This window comes from Brachyistius frenatus, unplaced genomic scaffold (assembly GCF_029030835.1).
Source record: "Brachyistius frenatus isolate BFR_SWC_R1_liver_20210118 unplaced genomic scaffold, ASM2903083v1 Contig_35, whole genome shotgun sequence".
NCBI classification, from domain to species: domain Eukaryota; kingdom Metazoa; phylum Chordata; class Actinopteri; family Embiotocidae; genus Brachyistius; species Brachyistius frenatus.
The window spans coordinates 3,510,163-3,525,420 of NW_027210634.1; the positions used below are offsets into that span (position 1 = coordinate 3,510,163).

General features: G+C 41.2%; 2 protein-coding genes across 3 annotated transcripts in view; both read right to left on the minus strand.

Annotated features, from left to right (window-relative positions):
• Positions 1 to 1,609: 1,609 nt before the first annotated feature.
• Positions 1,610 to 10,353, minus strand: arrdc3b (arrestin domain containing 3b). Of its 2 annotated transcripts, none has more exons than XM_069701012.1 (8): positions 9,800 to 10,353; positions 6,171 to 6,252; positions 5,390 to 5,537; positions 4,428 to 4,530; positions 4,020 to 4,276; positions 2,591 to 2,744; positions 2,333 to 2,487; positions 1,610 to 1,789 (listed from the first exon to the last, which is right to left on the minus strand). In XM_069701012.1, exons 1-8 carry the CDS (start codon positions 10,077 to 10,079, stop codon positions 1,712 to 1,714), a joined length of 1,257 nt encoding a protein of 418 aa, XP_069557113.1. In that variant the 5' UTR covers positions 10,080 to 10,353; the 3' UTR covers positions 1,610 to 1,711. The 2 variants fall into 2 exon arrangements, with proteins under 2 accessions (XP_069557113.1, XP_069557114.1); XM_069701013.1 differs by lacking the exon at positions 9,800 to 10,353 and adding an exon at positions 9,568 to 9,793.
• A 1,812-nt stretch (positions 10,354 to 12,165) lies between these two features.
• mctp1b (multiple C2 domains, transmembrane 1b) overlaps positions 12,166 to 15,258 on the minus strand; it is a 30,982-nt gene continuing 27,889 nt past the window's right edge. The window contains 1 exon segment of the mRNA XM_069700992.1: positions 12,166 to 14,966. Within this exon segment, the coding sequence (XP_069557093.1) occupies positions 14,895 to 14,966 (72 nt within the window). The 3' untranslated portion in view covers positions 12,166 to 14,894.

Consider the following 15,258-nt stretch of genomic DNA (forward strand, 5'->3'; position numbering starts at 1 on the left):
TGAAAGTTATGCTGGAGTGAAAATAGCATCACTCAAAAAGCTCAACCCTGATCTTTTTTTTTTTTTTTTTTTTTCCCTCTGCTTGCCATTTGCCCGTCTGCAGCCGGGAATTAGGTCAGCAGCTCATGTGAGCTCTGTCCTACATCTGGTTCAGTGAAGGAGGAATCAGCTGAGCAGAGAGGCGGCATGTCGAGGAGGAAAAGGAGCTCCCACTGCAAACAGCAGCCTCCTTTTCTGTTTGACTTCTATTTAGCGGGAGGAGGGCGAGGGGTTGTAATTACTTAATGATCTGAGGCATAAAAACAGGACGTTTGAAGTTGCATTTCAATTAATTAACTGCGTGAATGACTCGCCTCTGGCATCTTGTCTCCTTTCGCTTCCTGTCCTTTGTATGATTGTTGACTCCGCCCACTGATTGGTTTCACCCGTCCCTCCTCGTCCTTCCCACCCGAGCTGTGGCGGCATGGCAAAGGGGTTCGCCAACACGACAACACGCTCCCGCTCACAGCAAAGTATTAATAAATACGACACTGCGCCTATTTAATTTATAAAATAAACCTTTTATTTTATCAAAAGTTGATCATGACAATAATATATATATATATATAATGCACAGAAATGGAATAAACAGCAACAGAGTATATGAAAAAACTAGTGCAAAAAAATCACAAATACAAAAATATATTGCACTTGGTAATTTGAAGTTTTAGGTGGAAGAAGTCATGTTTGAGCAACATTCTCATTTCGATATATTTTCATCTGTAAACAATATTTTTTTTTTTTCTTTTCTTTTCAGGAGTGCGAAGCTTCTAAACGTCCCCGTTCTGGAAAAACACAAATCTACAGCGAGAGAGAAGCTTCAGAGCAGAAACCAACAGGCGACTTGTGGTACTTTATCTTGGTCGGTCGGAGTTGTGCTTTTTTTTCTCGAGACCCAGTCAGGGTTTTTACACCTGGTCATTTAAACACACACACACACACACACACACACACACAGTCTCTCACACACACTCTTTCACACACACACATGCACGGTGAGCTTTAGCGCTCGAGGTGGTCGTTGATGCGACGTGTTTCTCATCATCAGAAACATTATCAGTGTCGTGTTTTCTTTTTAAATCTCTGAGTGAATTTCAGTTTTGTTCGCAAAAAAAAAAAAAAAAAAAAAAAAGGCGATTTCCACCTGAAGTCTGGTTGCTGACGGCGCCCCCTTCGGGCCACGGCCACAAACTGTCGTCTAGCTTCTTTTTTTTTTTTTTTTTTTTTTTTTTTTCTCGTCCTGACGTTATAAATGTGCCATTTTAGAGTTCTATATTGTTCTAAATCTGTGGACAGAATCGTCTGGAGCGTAAAAGGCCTGCGGCAATCTGCGAGAGTATAAAACCACTGGTAGAAAAACAGTAACTACGGCATGTGCAAAATTCAGTGTGAGGCAGGAGGAGGCTTCGTCGTCTGACTGCTTGTTCGTCGCCTCGTCTCGAGCGCGGGATACAGGAGGATCCGGCACGGCTCCAAAAATCCCTGGTCCGTCACGTCAATGGTCACCGAATCCTCTCCGAGCCGACCTCTCCGGGGTCGGGGGAGGGTCCGGCCTCGTTTTTTTTTTTTTTTTTTTTTCCCCGTGATACATAATCTGGTGAGGAGCCCGTGGCTGAGAGCGGCGGCGGTGTCCGGTTTGTGCAGAAGTCTTGGGGAGTTCGCAGAGCTCGACTCAGCGGGACGGACACGTGTCGGGTCGCCTGACGTCCGCGGCCCCGCACACCTCCGCGGGGTGGGGGTAGGGGTCAACCTGAGGGTGGAGGGGGGGGGAAAGACGATTCCATTTTAACACGATATTTTATTCCTTCTTAACCTGATATTTTGTTTATTTTTATTCCATCTTAACAATAGTTTTGTATTTTTTTTATTATTCCATATGAACAGAATATTTTGTATATTTTTTATTCTGCACAGACAGGATATTTTGTCAAATGTTTTGCATCTCCTCTAGATATTTCTGACGATATCTTTAATCCATCTTAACATATTTTTGTTTTGTTTTTACTGCATCTTCATTCAATATGAACAGAATATTTTTTTGATATTTTTTTTATTCGCATTTGACTGGATTTAAAAAATATATTTTTGAAACTGTGCGACTGTCTTCTTTTAAAACTTTTAGTGCATTAATCAACAGAAAATTAAAAAAAAAAAAAGTTCTGGGTGGAGTTAAAGTTAAGGTTAAGTTAAGGTTCGAGTTAGTCGTAGTTACAGTTGGTGTTAAGTTTCCAGGAAATTAATGTGCGAGGCATTTCCGTGTGTGTGTGTGTGTGTGTGTGTCTATACACTGTACCTCAGAGTAGAGTGGCGGGGGCAGATATCTGAACTCGGTGATGTACGTGAGCAGAGATCCCTGCTCCTCTCCCTCCCCGTCAGACCTATCAAAGCCCTGCAGACAATCCCGCCTGTGAGACTCTGATATCGCCAGGTCGCTGTAGCTCGGCGGTGCTGCAACAAACAAAAGAAACAAAGAGACAAAACGGGCGTAAGGGGATCGCTCGGCGCTGCGCGAAGAAACAGAGAGACCAGTGGGTGTTTTCGCAGCTCGTACCCTCCGGTCTCTCCGGCAGGCCCAGCCAGCTCAAAGTGCTGCAGTTGCTGCTGATGCTGGAGGTGCGGGTGGCGCAGGCGTGGAGAGGAATGGTCCCGATCACCAACGGCAACGACAGAGACAGATTCAAACCGCCGGGGACGTCCACGTAGACCTGGAGGGGTGGGGGGTGGGGGAAGACAAAAAGAGAAGTTGTTGACTTGGACGGAGCCGGTCGTGTCGGTTCATATCAGGGGGATTCAGCTGCACACTCGAGCTGCGCTGAAGTAAACAACGCTCAAGGCTACGTGTCTGAAGCAAAATGTAAACAACGTGGCGCTGCTTTGACAGAGACTCGCTGCCTCCCAAACATCTACAGCTTCCAGCTAATTAATCCGTGATTAACAAGTTGTTGGCAAGTTATTAACAAGCTATTTGGCAGGTTATTAACACGTCATTACCAAGTTATTGGCAGGTTATTAATGCGTTATTAGCATGGACATTATTTTAGTATTTTAAAAGTATTTTAGTGTGTTACTGAGCGGTAATTAATGTGTTATTAGCATGGACATTATTTTAGTATTTTAAAAGTATTTTAGTGTGTTACTGAGCGGTAATTAATGTGTTATTGGCAAAATATTAGTAGAACAATTATTAGTTCTTGGTAAATTACTAAGAGGTTATTAGCATTTTATTGGTAGATTATTAACATGAAAATTGATAGGAGTTTTTGTCGCAAGTTATTTTATGGTATTGGCGGGTTATTTAACAATTTAAGTGTTTTTTAGAGGGTTTTTCAGGAAGTTATTAAGATGTCATTAGCAAGTCATTCGCGTATAAAGTATCGGTAGTTTTTAGCAAGTTATCAATATGTTATTGTCCAGTTAATAGTATGAAAAATATTTGTAGTTTTTAGTGTGTTGTTACCATGTTTTTAGCATGTTATTATTAGTTCTAGTGTCAATTTATTAGTGACTTATGAGCTCATTTCAGTTATCAAGTTACTGACATTGCTATCAGGTTATTGGTAGTTTATAACGCTTTATTAGCAAGTTATTAATGGCTCATTAGTAAATTATTCCCATCTTATTTGTATGATAGCTGTAGATTGTTAAGTTTTTAGTGCATTTTTTTTTTTTTTTTTAGTTTTGGTCAATTATTTACATTTTAATGTTAAACAGAAGGTTATCTATTGTTTTTAGTCTTTTTTTTATTACAGTAAAAAATAATAATAATAATAATTTAACAATAGATTAATGGATTTTTAAAACGATTTAGCCAAATAAAAATAATTCACCTCTTTCACTTGAATTTGGACATGTACATATTAAGACTTAACCGACATAAAGCAAATATTGTGCAGCCTTTGTTTCGACTCATATCAGTGTCCCTGCATGACGTCACCGGGACGAAGGTTGGATTCGTTTTTCCTGGCAAGTCGTGAACTCACCACGAGGGCGTACTCCACCCTGATGATGGGGCAGTCTAGGATGGAGGGCGACACGGGAGGGATCTTGAGCAGCTTGCCCTCCCAGCTCTGGCTCTTGCCCTGCTGCAGAGGCTCGCCCCGCAGGTTGGACACCAGCTGCTGGATCTGCTTGCCCTTGCCCTTGGCGAAGAAGGTCTGCGTCTGGTACAGCGCGGCCTTGGGCACCACGACGCGGGACGAGCAGTTCTCCACCTCGGCGAAGATTTGGATGGACTCGCCTTGGAGAGAGGGGAGAAGAGATCAGTCTGTCAGACTGAGAGAGAAGCGACTGTGAGTGAAAAACTGAGAGTGAAGACGGAAGACGAAGAGGTGGAGGAATGTGCAGGAGGAAGAGGGGGAAGACGAGGAGGGGGAGGAGGAGGAGCTAACCTGGTGTGTAGCCCTTTCGCTCGATCTTGGCACTGAGGGAGATTGGACCCGAAGCACAGAACCAGCAGCACAGAGTCTTCTCCTTCGTACCGGCCTGAGGGGCCTGTTCACAAACATCATCATCATCATCATCATCTTTAACTGCTGGAAAAACACTTTAGAAATCCCATCCAGTTCTGAACTCTTAAAGAAGAATTTCAACATTTTTAAAGAAAAACTTTCTTTTAACAAACATTAAATAATAAAGTACTGATGGAACAACGTCAACATCACTAAAAGTTCTAAATACAACGATGTTTCTAGGGAGTAAGAAGTATTATGAGCAAACAGTACTTAAAGTATCAAAAGTAAAAGTACTCCAGATGTTCAAAATCTGGTACAGCATTTAGTATAAAACGTTATATATTTCAAATACAAGAGAGGGGAAATGTATTGTTGTAGTCTGTCAATCTGCAGCCAACTGTATCATATATTTAGATACATCTATAAATATTTATTGCACTTAACATACTGGCAGGCAGATTAGAAGTATAAAAACAGCACGATATCAAAAGTATTTTGTATATTTCGCACTGTTTTTCCGCGTAATTAACTCGTAATTCTAACGCTGCGTTCTCGTGAGCTCGTGGTTACAACACAGGGCGCCGGTTTGGCGTTCAAGTGGTTGAGTTAAAAACTTTTGCTACTTTTAAGGAGGTTTTGATGCCACTACTGTAAAACGGTATTTGCGCACCGCGGCGCAGCTACTTTTATTTAAGCAAAACATCTGAAAACATCTTCAACCCTTAATTTTTTCACGATTAACCTGACGAGAGCTGTAAATATAAAAAAAATTGGTAAGTCTTTGTGGTAAAAACACTGTTGCTAGGTGACGGCAACGCGGATGGCGTCTAGAAGCCACCGAGGCTAACAACCTCACAAGTTAACAGGTCGTTACTGACGTCGATCTTAAATCTTCGTACCAGCAGCAGCGGCGTGTTGATGTCGATGTGCTCGAACACGATGAACTCCTTCTTCACTTTGACGGGCAGCAGCCACGGACGGTGCAGCTCGGCTTTCACCCAGTACCTCACGCTGCCGTGCTTCCCCTCGAAGGAGGTGGCCAGAGCCCTGAGAGACAGCGGGAGGAGGGATTTTGTTAACCCTTTTAAAAATATACTTGTTTTTTTAGATTTATTTTTTTTGGTGTTTTATTTTTTTTTATAAAACATCAACCTCTGGATTCTTTTCAATCAAAACAGCTCTTATATTTCGTATTAATATGAGTCGAATCAAAGCAAGCCTCCGTCCGCTACTTCTGTGAGAGTTTGACGGAGATAAACAGCAGGTGGCGCTAATTATTCACTCATCAAATGACATCATTAAAAGAGTGACAGTCGGAGCTCAAACGGTGAAAAGTGGAAAACGTATGACATTTCTCTCCGTTTCGTGTATTAACACGAGGACGGTCACAGTTTCTTTGTTTCCGTCGCAGTTTAAAACATTTTTTTGAGACTTTTTCTATCGATTTTTCTTAAATTTCCTGAAATCAAACTCGGTTTGTTTTTTTTGGTGTGAATGTTTGTAAAAACAGCTGGTGAGACATTTCAAATAAAACCATGTGAGGAGTTTTGTGCAGATTCGTGAGAAAAACAGGCCACAACCTAAAAAAACGTAATCCGTTTTGTTTTTAAAACTAGAAAACTCATGAAACTAAGGCTGAATGTGGAGCAGCAGTACAGCTGGGTGAATGTTTGTACTCACATCTGAGGCAGGTTGAAGCTGAAGGCGAACTCGTGCAGGCCGGCGTGCAGAACGGTCAGACCTTCCTCCGGACAGTCGTCATCTGAAAGACAAAGAAGACGGTTTTCTAACTACACAGAATAAAAAGCTCAGAGGCGTTTTTTTTTTAAAATTAATTAATTTATTTTTAAATCGAGAGAGGAGAATGTTGTCGGGATGAAATAACAAAAAACAAAGCTGCAACAAAACAACCTAAAAAAAATAATAAAAAAAATAGATTTAATGTGAATGTGAAAGCACCATCTATCCTTCGAAACAGACAGTTTTTCTGGTCACAGAAACGACACTTTATGGGTTGTTGGTTGTTTTTTTTTGTTGTTGCCAAATTTCAAAAGAAAAAGCAGCTTCATTTCACTATTAACAGGTGAAGTGAAGTAAAGAGCTGCTGAGGCTACACACCCAGCGAGAGATCGACCGCGACCTCGTCTCACTTCCTCCTTTCTTCTGTTGTTTGAACGTAAACTGACTGTAAACTGTCTGCAAATGTTTGTAAATGTCTGTAAACCTCTGTAAATATTTGTAAACGTTCTGTGAATGTTTGTAAACATCTGTAAAATATTTGCAAACATTTGTGGATGTTCTGTAAATGTTTGTAAACATCTGTAAACTGTCTGTGAATGTTTGTAAACGTCTGTAAACATCTGTAAATGCCTATAAACCATCTGTAAATGTTTGTAAACATATGTAAATGTTTGTAAACATATGTAAATGTTTGTAAACATATGTAAATGTTTGTAAACATATGTAAACATCACCAAACTGTCTGTAACCACCTGTACATTTTTATGAATATATGCAACCGTCTGCAAACTGTCTGTAAAAGTCAGTGAATTTATTTAACTGTCTGTAAATGTGTATAAATGTCTGTAAACTGCCGGTAACTGTCTCTAATCGAGTATAAATGTATGTTAACTGTCTGTAAACATCGACCCTGTTGAACTTCAGCTCTGTTCAATCCTGCATCTCTGCCGTTTCTTTTGTAAACGTCTGGAAAAGTGCAAAAATGTCTGTAAATGTTCTATAAACGATCTGTAAATTTGCATAAATGTCCGTAAACTGTGTGTAATTGAGTATGAATATGTAAACTGTCAGTAAATGAGTATAAATGTCTGTAAATGGGTATAAATGTTTATAGCCTGTCTGTACGTATCTGTTAATATCTGTTAACTGTCTGTAACCATGTATAAATGCGTGCTAACTATCTGTAAATGACTGTAATGTGGTACAAACGTCTGCTTGTATGTGTGAACTTCTGTAAACATCGTCCCTGTTGAACTTCAGCTGCATCTCTGCTGTTTCAGTCTGTCTCCCTGAGAGCTGTCATTACCGGCTTGTCCACATGCATGTGTGTGTGTGTGTGTGTGTGTGTGTGTGTGTGTGTGTGTGTGTGTGTGTGTGTGTGTGTGTGTGTGTGTGTGTGTGTGTTTAAACGTGTGTGTGTGTGTGTGAGCCCAGTCAAGTCAAGTCACCGGCAACACAGAGCAAGCAGGAGTAGACCGGTATGAACCAGACTGAGCAGCTTCCTCCAGCTGGAAACTCCGACGCATGCATTACAACTCGGCCTCCCATTGGAGAGCGCCCTGACATAAACCGCAGGCAGCGTCTCTGATTGGTGGAGCCCCGACAAGCCCCTGCCCACATTAGTACAGCCATGTGGTGTGTGGCATGAGAGGAGGAGGAGTAAGAGGAGGGGGAGAGGAAGGGTGTTGAAGGCAAACAGTGAACTCCAGGTAGAACCTGCAGCTCTCAAGCAAACACTTCACAACAGAAACCATTTCTTCTGCTGGCCTTTTATAGGAGTGTCACAATAAAAAAAAAAAAAGTTTTTCTTTCCTCTTTGTGAAGTCAGTCTGTCTTCTGAGCTCAGAAACGACACATGATGGAAATAAAATAATAAAAAATATCACCTCAAGATCTCCTCGGGAGCTGCTACTTTAGTTTTTAGGGAATACAAATTTTAAAAACGGTCATTAAAAAGGTGAAAATAACTTTCACCTGACTTTTACTGGAAGCAGAGCTGAAATTAAATCAAACAAAACAAAATGTTTTACACCAAACAAATGCGAAAATGTGCAGCTTTTCTTCAACATATTTCACTAGAAACTCAAAATCTTTGTTGTTTGTCAAACAAAACAAAACATCTGATCTTGTAAGCAGGCATTTCTCAGTTTTCTGACATTTTACGCAGCAAAATATGGAATTATTAAATATCAACTCTGATACCGAATCATCATTTTCAATCTTCAATCATCTTCAATCTTGTTTTCGGCAAGAAATAAAAACAACGTTCATTATTGATCAGTCCGATGATCATTTTCTCACTGAATCAATAATTAAAAAAAAATTATGTTAAATCTCCAATTAAAAACCTGAAGTTAATCAATTTACTGACGATGATCGATTACCGACTCAATTGTCGATTGACTAATTGATTAAATCAGCCAATTGTTTGGCATTTGTATTTACATTCCTGTAAATTTAATATTTTGAAGTTGTGGACAAAATAGGACGTGAGGATATCACTTTGAAGGTTGGGCCAGTTTTTTTTTAATCATTTTTCTGGTGTGTAATTTATCAAACGATTGATCTTGAAAATACCCAAGATACGCTCATGTGATTCAATCGGAAAGCTCTGGGAAAAAATACACCAAAAAGGGATATGACGCTTAAGATGTTAAGAAACTTCTCCCCCCCCCCCGCCCCGAAAAGTGATGCAACTTTTTGAAAAGTTGCCAAAAACCCGGGTCACACAAGGTCATGACCTTCGACCCTCCCGGTATGCGTCCTCCCAATAAAACCGAACAGGAGGCGAGAGTCGGACGCAGACGACAAGTTGTTATGAAATGAATCCAGGTGATAGTCGGAGCCGCAAAACTGTCCGCCGCCTGCAGAATTTACTTTACGCCGGGCAGTCTCGGAACAGCACGAGGATGAGAGGAGAGAGGTGGCAGCGGGCTTAAAGCAGCAGCTCAGATGTTATTACACACACACACACACACACACACACACACACACACACAGAGAGAAAGAGAGAGTCAGTCTGGTCTGGTCTGGTCCTCCCTCCCTCCCTCCTTCCTCACTGGCAGTTTCTGAACAGGTTTGAACCGCTTCTAACAAAGGGAGTTGCCTTGAGCTCGCCTTCTTCAGGATGTCATCACTTTCCAATCATCCTTCGTCTTCAGCTTCTGCACCAAAACGTTTGCGCTAAAAAAAAAAAAAAAAATACGCGTCGGCTGCTCTCCATTTGCTTTCTTTGAAATTTAAAAAAAAAAAATACTCGAAGCAACTTCCTCTCCCGAATCAAACTGTGATGTGATTAAAAACAACAACAAAAAACAACAACAACAACAACAATCACCTCCTCGCTGCTGCTCGGAGGCACTGATCTGGTTTGAAATTTCACGATTCATGTGTTGCATTGAGGGGAGGATGGTGTCGATCAGCTGTTGCATCAGTACCACACTCGCTCGCTCGCACACCGCTGGTGCTGCGCGTTTCTCTTCCGGATCAATAAAGTTTTCTACGTTGCCGTAAAAACTTCGCATCACTTGGAAGGATGGGGGAGAAGAAGGTGGGAGCAAGCCGCTTACCTCTCTCCTCTCCGATCAAGGTGTCGTAGTGGTGCAGGTACTCCACCTCCTCCGTGTAGTTCTGCGTGTACGCCGTGTTGGCTCCGGCGTTCCTCGACTCCGTCCACCGGACCTTGGCGACTCCCCGCGCGGCGATGTCCAGGCTCTTGACCCGCACGTCCCCGGTCACCTCCACCACCACCCGCCCGGACACCAGGTCTCCCCCGGAGAACACGGGCAGGTTGTTCTCGTTCAGGCTGTCAAAGTAGACCGCCAAGGCCCTCACTTTTCCCAGCACCATGATGCCGACGACTTAATGAGAACACACACACAAAAAAATAAAAAATAATAACAATAAAGAGTCTATGGAGGGGGAAGTTGTGAGAAGAGCCGTGCGGCACAAAATGCATGCGCCTCGCTCCGGGTGCCCGGAACAGAGCCGGGTCTGCGGCTGTCACTGCTGGTTCATCTGGCGGCTGGTGGTCCGCTTCAGCTCTCCGCTTCTCCCCGCTCTCCTCCTCCCGGGTGTGCTTTAGCTCCTCTCTCCGATGTCTCAGCTGCTGTCTGCCTCTAGCCGCTTGCGCTCTTAAAGCTTCCGTGCGCAAAAAAAAAAAAAACACACAAGCCAGCCTCACTGAGCATGTGCGCGCAGACCGGCCTGCTCAGCCTACAGCAGCAACACTCAGACAGGATGTGTATCCACTTGTGCCTGCAGGCACTAGTTCCTTATGAAAGGGAAGTTTATAGGGAAAAAACCAACAACAACAAAAAAAAGGTTAACACTTGTAATTAACGAAAAGTTTTCTGGGAAAATACGCACAGAGTATGACTTAGTGGTGTATCGATATTACATCATACGATACGGTATATTTTGAGGATATGGTGTTATTTTAGCATTCCAGTTGTGTTTTCTTGTTTTTAAAGGCTGCATTACAGTGAAGTGATGTAATTTCAAATGAAAGCGTTTTTTTTTTTTTTAAATAGTTTTTACCCACCGAGTCAGTAAATCTGCATTACTGATGATTATGTATCAATTACTTGGTGAAAACACCAATAATCATCTTGTCACAACATCGATATCAAAGTATTTTGGTCAAAAATATCTTATTTGAGGAAAAACAGAAGAGATGTCATCCAACTAACACCAATCATTTTTTAAATTTTTTTTTATGTTTAGTTTATTCAATTGATTTATAACAGGGAACATGTACAAAAGACAATCCTGTTTCCAAAAATGTTGGGACATTTTGTAAAATGTAAATATCTGGTTTCTTCTTTGCGTGGTAGAGTTTTAACGTGATGAACTGTTTTCATAGACAGTCATTTTCAGAAGTGTTCCTGAGCCCATGCGGTGATTTCAACTACAAAATTCATCGATAGGAATTGATAGGGGCCCGACAACACATTTTTGGGGCCCTTCAGGACGGTCAATAAGAGACACAACGAGTCGACTCAAAGAAAATGAATCAGTTAGTGGTTCAAACTTCAAGAAATTAGAATCGGAGGTTTTTGTTTGCTGCCCGAATGTTTTTGGAGTTTGTTGGTCGGACAAAACTAAACACCTGAAGACGTCACCTTCGTCATCAATCCCTCGAATGATGAAACAATTGGATTAGTTGAGAAATGATTGTCTAGTTAATCAAAAACAACAGCTCTTTACGAAGACGTACGGATTTTAAATGACTACGCATCTGAAATAAAAAGCACTGATTTCGGCTTTAGACGTAAATAAACGACCTAAATAAAAGTCTTCCAGTCCTGTCATCAAGTCCACATTTTAAAGACTAAATTATATTTAACACAGTTGTAACCGGAAGTCGAATCAGACACAATGATTGAAAACACCTGTGTGGATCTGCAGATCACTGAAAAACTCTGTAATAATGAAAACAGACGACAATATAAACAAGGTTGAGATAAATACGAATAAAATCAGCTGCACTGACATAAACAGCCGTCACAACTTTGTCTGTAAATAAAACCACATTTGGTGCGAGATGGAGATGAATTATTTACCTCTTTAGAGCAATGTGCACGATGTAAAGCAACAGGTTGGACTTAGCAGAGCATCAGCTGACTGAAGCAGCAGCACGCCTGTGGTCTCACACACCTGCTCTCCATGAGCCCGCTGATCACTTCCTGTTTCTCGGACCGAGATATCTGATTGGCCGCCGCAGGAGTCCAGAACCCGGCTCAAACACCGTTAACATCTGTCTGTTATCTGGATCACGAGATCCGATCGAGGAGTCTTGGCATTTGGTGTCAAAAATCCTGACGTTTGTATTCTGCTCACATTTGGGATCAGTAAACTGGAAGGGGGCGGAGTCAAGTGACCTTTCACCTCACCAGGTGGTCACGCAGCACAGATTACACCTGAGCTCCGAGTCTCATCTTTTTTTCTTTTAATTTTCAGCACTGCAACTTACAAAGTTTATACTGTTGCATGCAGTATGTATACAATGTGGGACAAACTACTTCATTGTTAAAATGCGTCTTGACCTTTGACCCTTGGGATCCTCGGAATAACATTTGAAGTAAAAGGAAAAAGGGATGCGATTTGAAACGAGTGCTACACTTAACGTTACACTTTTTTTTTTAGCGCTTGTTCTTCTTTTTGTAAATTAGCGCCACCAACTTTCTCTGCGTCTTTTCTTTAGACTCCCATTAAATCATCTCAGGGGCCCCTCAGATTTGTCTGGCGGCCCTCTGACGGGCCCCGACACCCATGCTGAGAACCACTGGACAAGCAGATAAAACGCTGCTCACACACTGATACGGTTAAACATCAATCAATGCGGACATTTTACTGCAGAACGTTTTACTTTCCACAAAACTTCTGTACTTGTTCCTAAACAGGTTTTTGAATGTTTCCACTTGTAATAAAGTATTTTTCAAACTGTAGTATTAGTACTTTTACTTCAGTAAAGGATCAGAGTACCACTTCCACCACAGTTTCCTTCTCGGAGTTCAGTCAGATGTGACGTTTGACTCCCTCTGCTGGCCAAAGCTGTACAACACAACATCTCACACCGATGCTGCATCCAGGACAACAGTTTCATTCAATAAATAAGACACATTATTTTCCATGATAACAAGTCAGAATTTATACTTCTTTTGATTTACCGAAACTTAAAATAACTCTGTTCTGTTTGATATCTCCACTTTACATTTTCTAAATGTGTCTTTCTGCTCATTCACTTTATATAAGTGTCTATATTTGCCTCATACATAGTTTATATTGTTTTAGTTTGGATCAGAGGCAGTGCTTTCATGCTCTGAAATATCAGCCCAGTATCACGAGTGTAATACACACGCCCGGCCACTAGAGGGAGGCGTGTGTTGGACACGTCTAGCATTTCCGTGAGAATGACATGTCCACCAAAACGCCCCCCCAAAAAATAATTTTGAAACTAATTTTGTAAATAATGACGGGGCTATTTTCAGATGAGCCGCCAGAAAACTAATAAAAAGGAGCGACTTTAGCTAACAACACCAAGATAACGTGAAAAAAAATGAATGGGAGTCTATGGAGCCGGAGGTTTTTTGGAGCCAACCCCTTAGTGGCACTCGGTGGTATCGCAAGTTAAGGCACTTCTGCATCGGCGTCATTTTTCAGACCCGAATGCCACGTCCACTTTTATATACAGTCAGCGGTTGTTTGTTTTCCAAAAGCACGTGACACTGATACGACTCCCTCCAGTGGGCGGGTGTGTGTATTACAACCCTTGCCGTGATATCCAGTTGGAAATATCTCCCGTAACGGCGAACCTCTCTCACTTTTCAAAACTTCACGAGACACAGAAGGCCACTTGAGTGTGTGTAGAAATATATTTCCTCAGATAAATGCTACACAGTCGTCACAGTCCGTCCTGCTTCCTCACAATCAGCGGTTCCTCGACAGCGGCGAACACCCAGAGTGCAACAGCGAACAGAAACAGAGAGATGTGCAGAGTGCTGAGAGAGTAAACACCGCTTTTTTAGATGAACTTCACATTCAGCATCCGTAAATGCACTCAATGCATACAAGTCATGTTCAGTCATGCAAAAACACGTACAAACGACAGCTTACACAGACATGCAGGAGATCACGTCCTCGATTCGAGGTGAAATAAACTCCGTTAACACAAAGCAATCATGCTCATATTTATGGAAGTCTAAAAGTGCCAAAAATAAAAAATAAAATAAAAAAATAAATTCATTAAAATATAACACACATTTTTACTTGTATTTTCTTTTCATGTATGCATTTACCGACCGTTTTCATTTCATTTGTGCTTTTTTTTTTTTTTTTTTTTTTTTTTTGCATAAATTCAATACTTTGAAATACAAAAAAGTTACTGATGTTGTTTTAGCTGTAATGAAGACATGATATTATAGTTTCAATAAATAAAAGTATATACGGTGATTTTTGGGGCCCTTTTTTTTTTCCAGGTTTACCATCCAACTTTTCTCTTATAAATAAATAAGTAAAATAAAACTAAAATAAAATCTGTCATGCAAACTTTGTTGCCCCTTAACTTTGGTTTAAATCGCCATGGCAACACTCATTTCCCAAACAACAACAACAAAAAAAAAATCCAGCTTTTTTTTTTTTTTTACTACAAACATAAAGGAACAGCTTCACAAATTTAACATGCAGAGTTGTGGATTGGATTTGACCAAGTGTGACCGAGTGTGCTTGTATATACCGTCATCACACGGAAGAACAGCGGCAGCAACAACATGCAGCTTTAAAATGAGACACTTGACGACGCATCCAGTTCAAAACGGCACCAAAATGTTCAGAGACCTGATTTAAAAAAATAAATGAATAAAAAAGATCCAACGGTTCCATGCAGCAGGAGCACACCTGCATCACATGCAGACTCTTTGTAACACGTGTACATTCATGAACATCCATAACATCGTTAATAAAGTTTTCGTTTGTGTGGATTGTTTTTGTACAAGAAATAAAAAACAAAAACAGTTTTCTGCTTTGCAAGATTTAGAAAATAAAAACGTAAAATAAAACAGTAACAAAAACAAAAGTTACAACTTCTCATAATAATCTAAATATACAATAAAATATATAAACGACATAGTTTACATTGTTTACAGCGGAGATGTTTACAGCTAGCTAGCTCTGATTGGTCCTCCGGCGCTTGTTGGGGCTCTGACCGGGGTCGACCTTCAGCTCCCGATACTGCATCTGTTCACATCACGCACACAGGCGCGCGCGCACACACACACACACACACACACACACACACACACACACACACACACACACACACACACACACACACACACACACACACACAAATATTCATGCTTTTTAAATGGGCGCCTATTGGAGCCAGCCCCTAGTGGCCCTCAGTGGTATTGGATTTTAAGGCACTTTCGCATTTCCGCCCTTATTTATTGGAATGAAACGGAGCTTCTTTTATGGTTTTAGGGTTCGACAGATGTTAGCCATGCATTCTTGTGTGAACGATGACGTT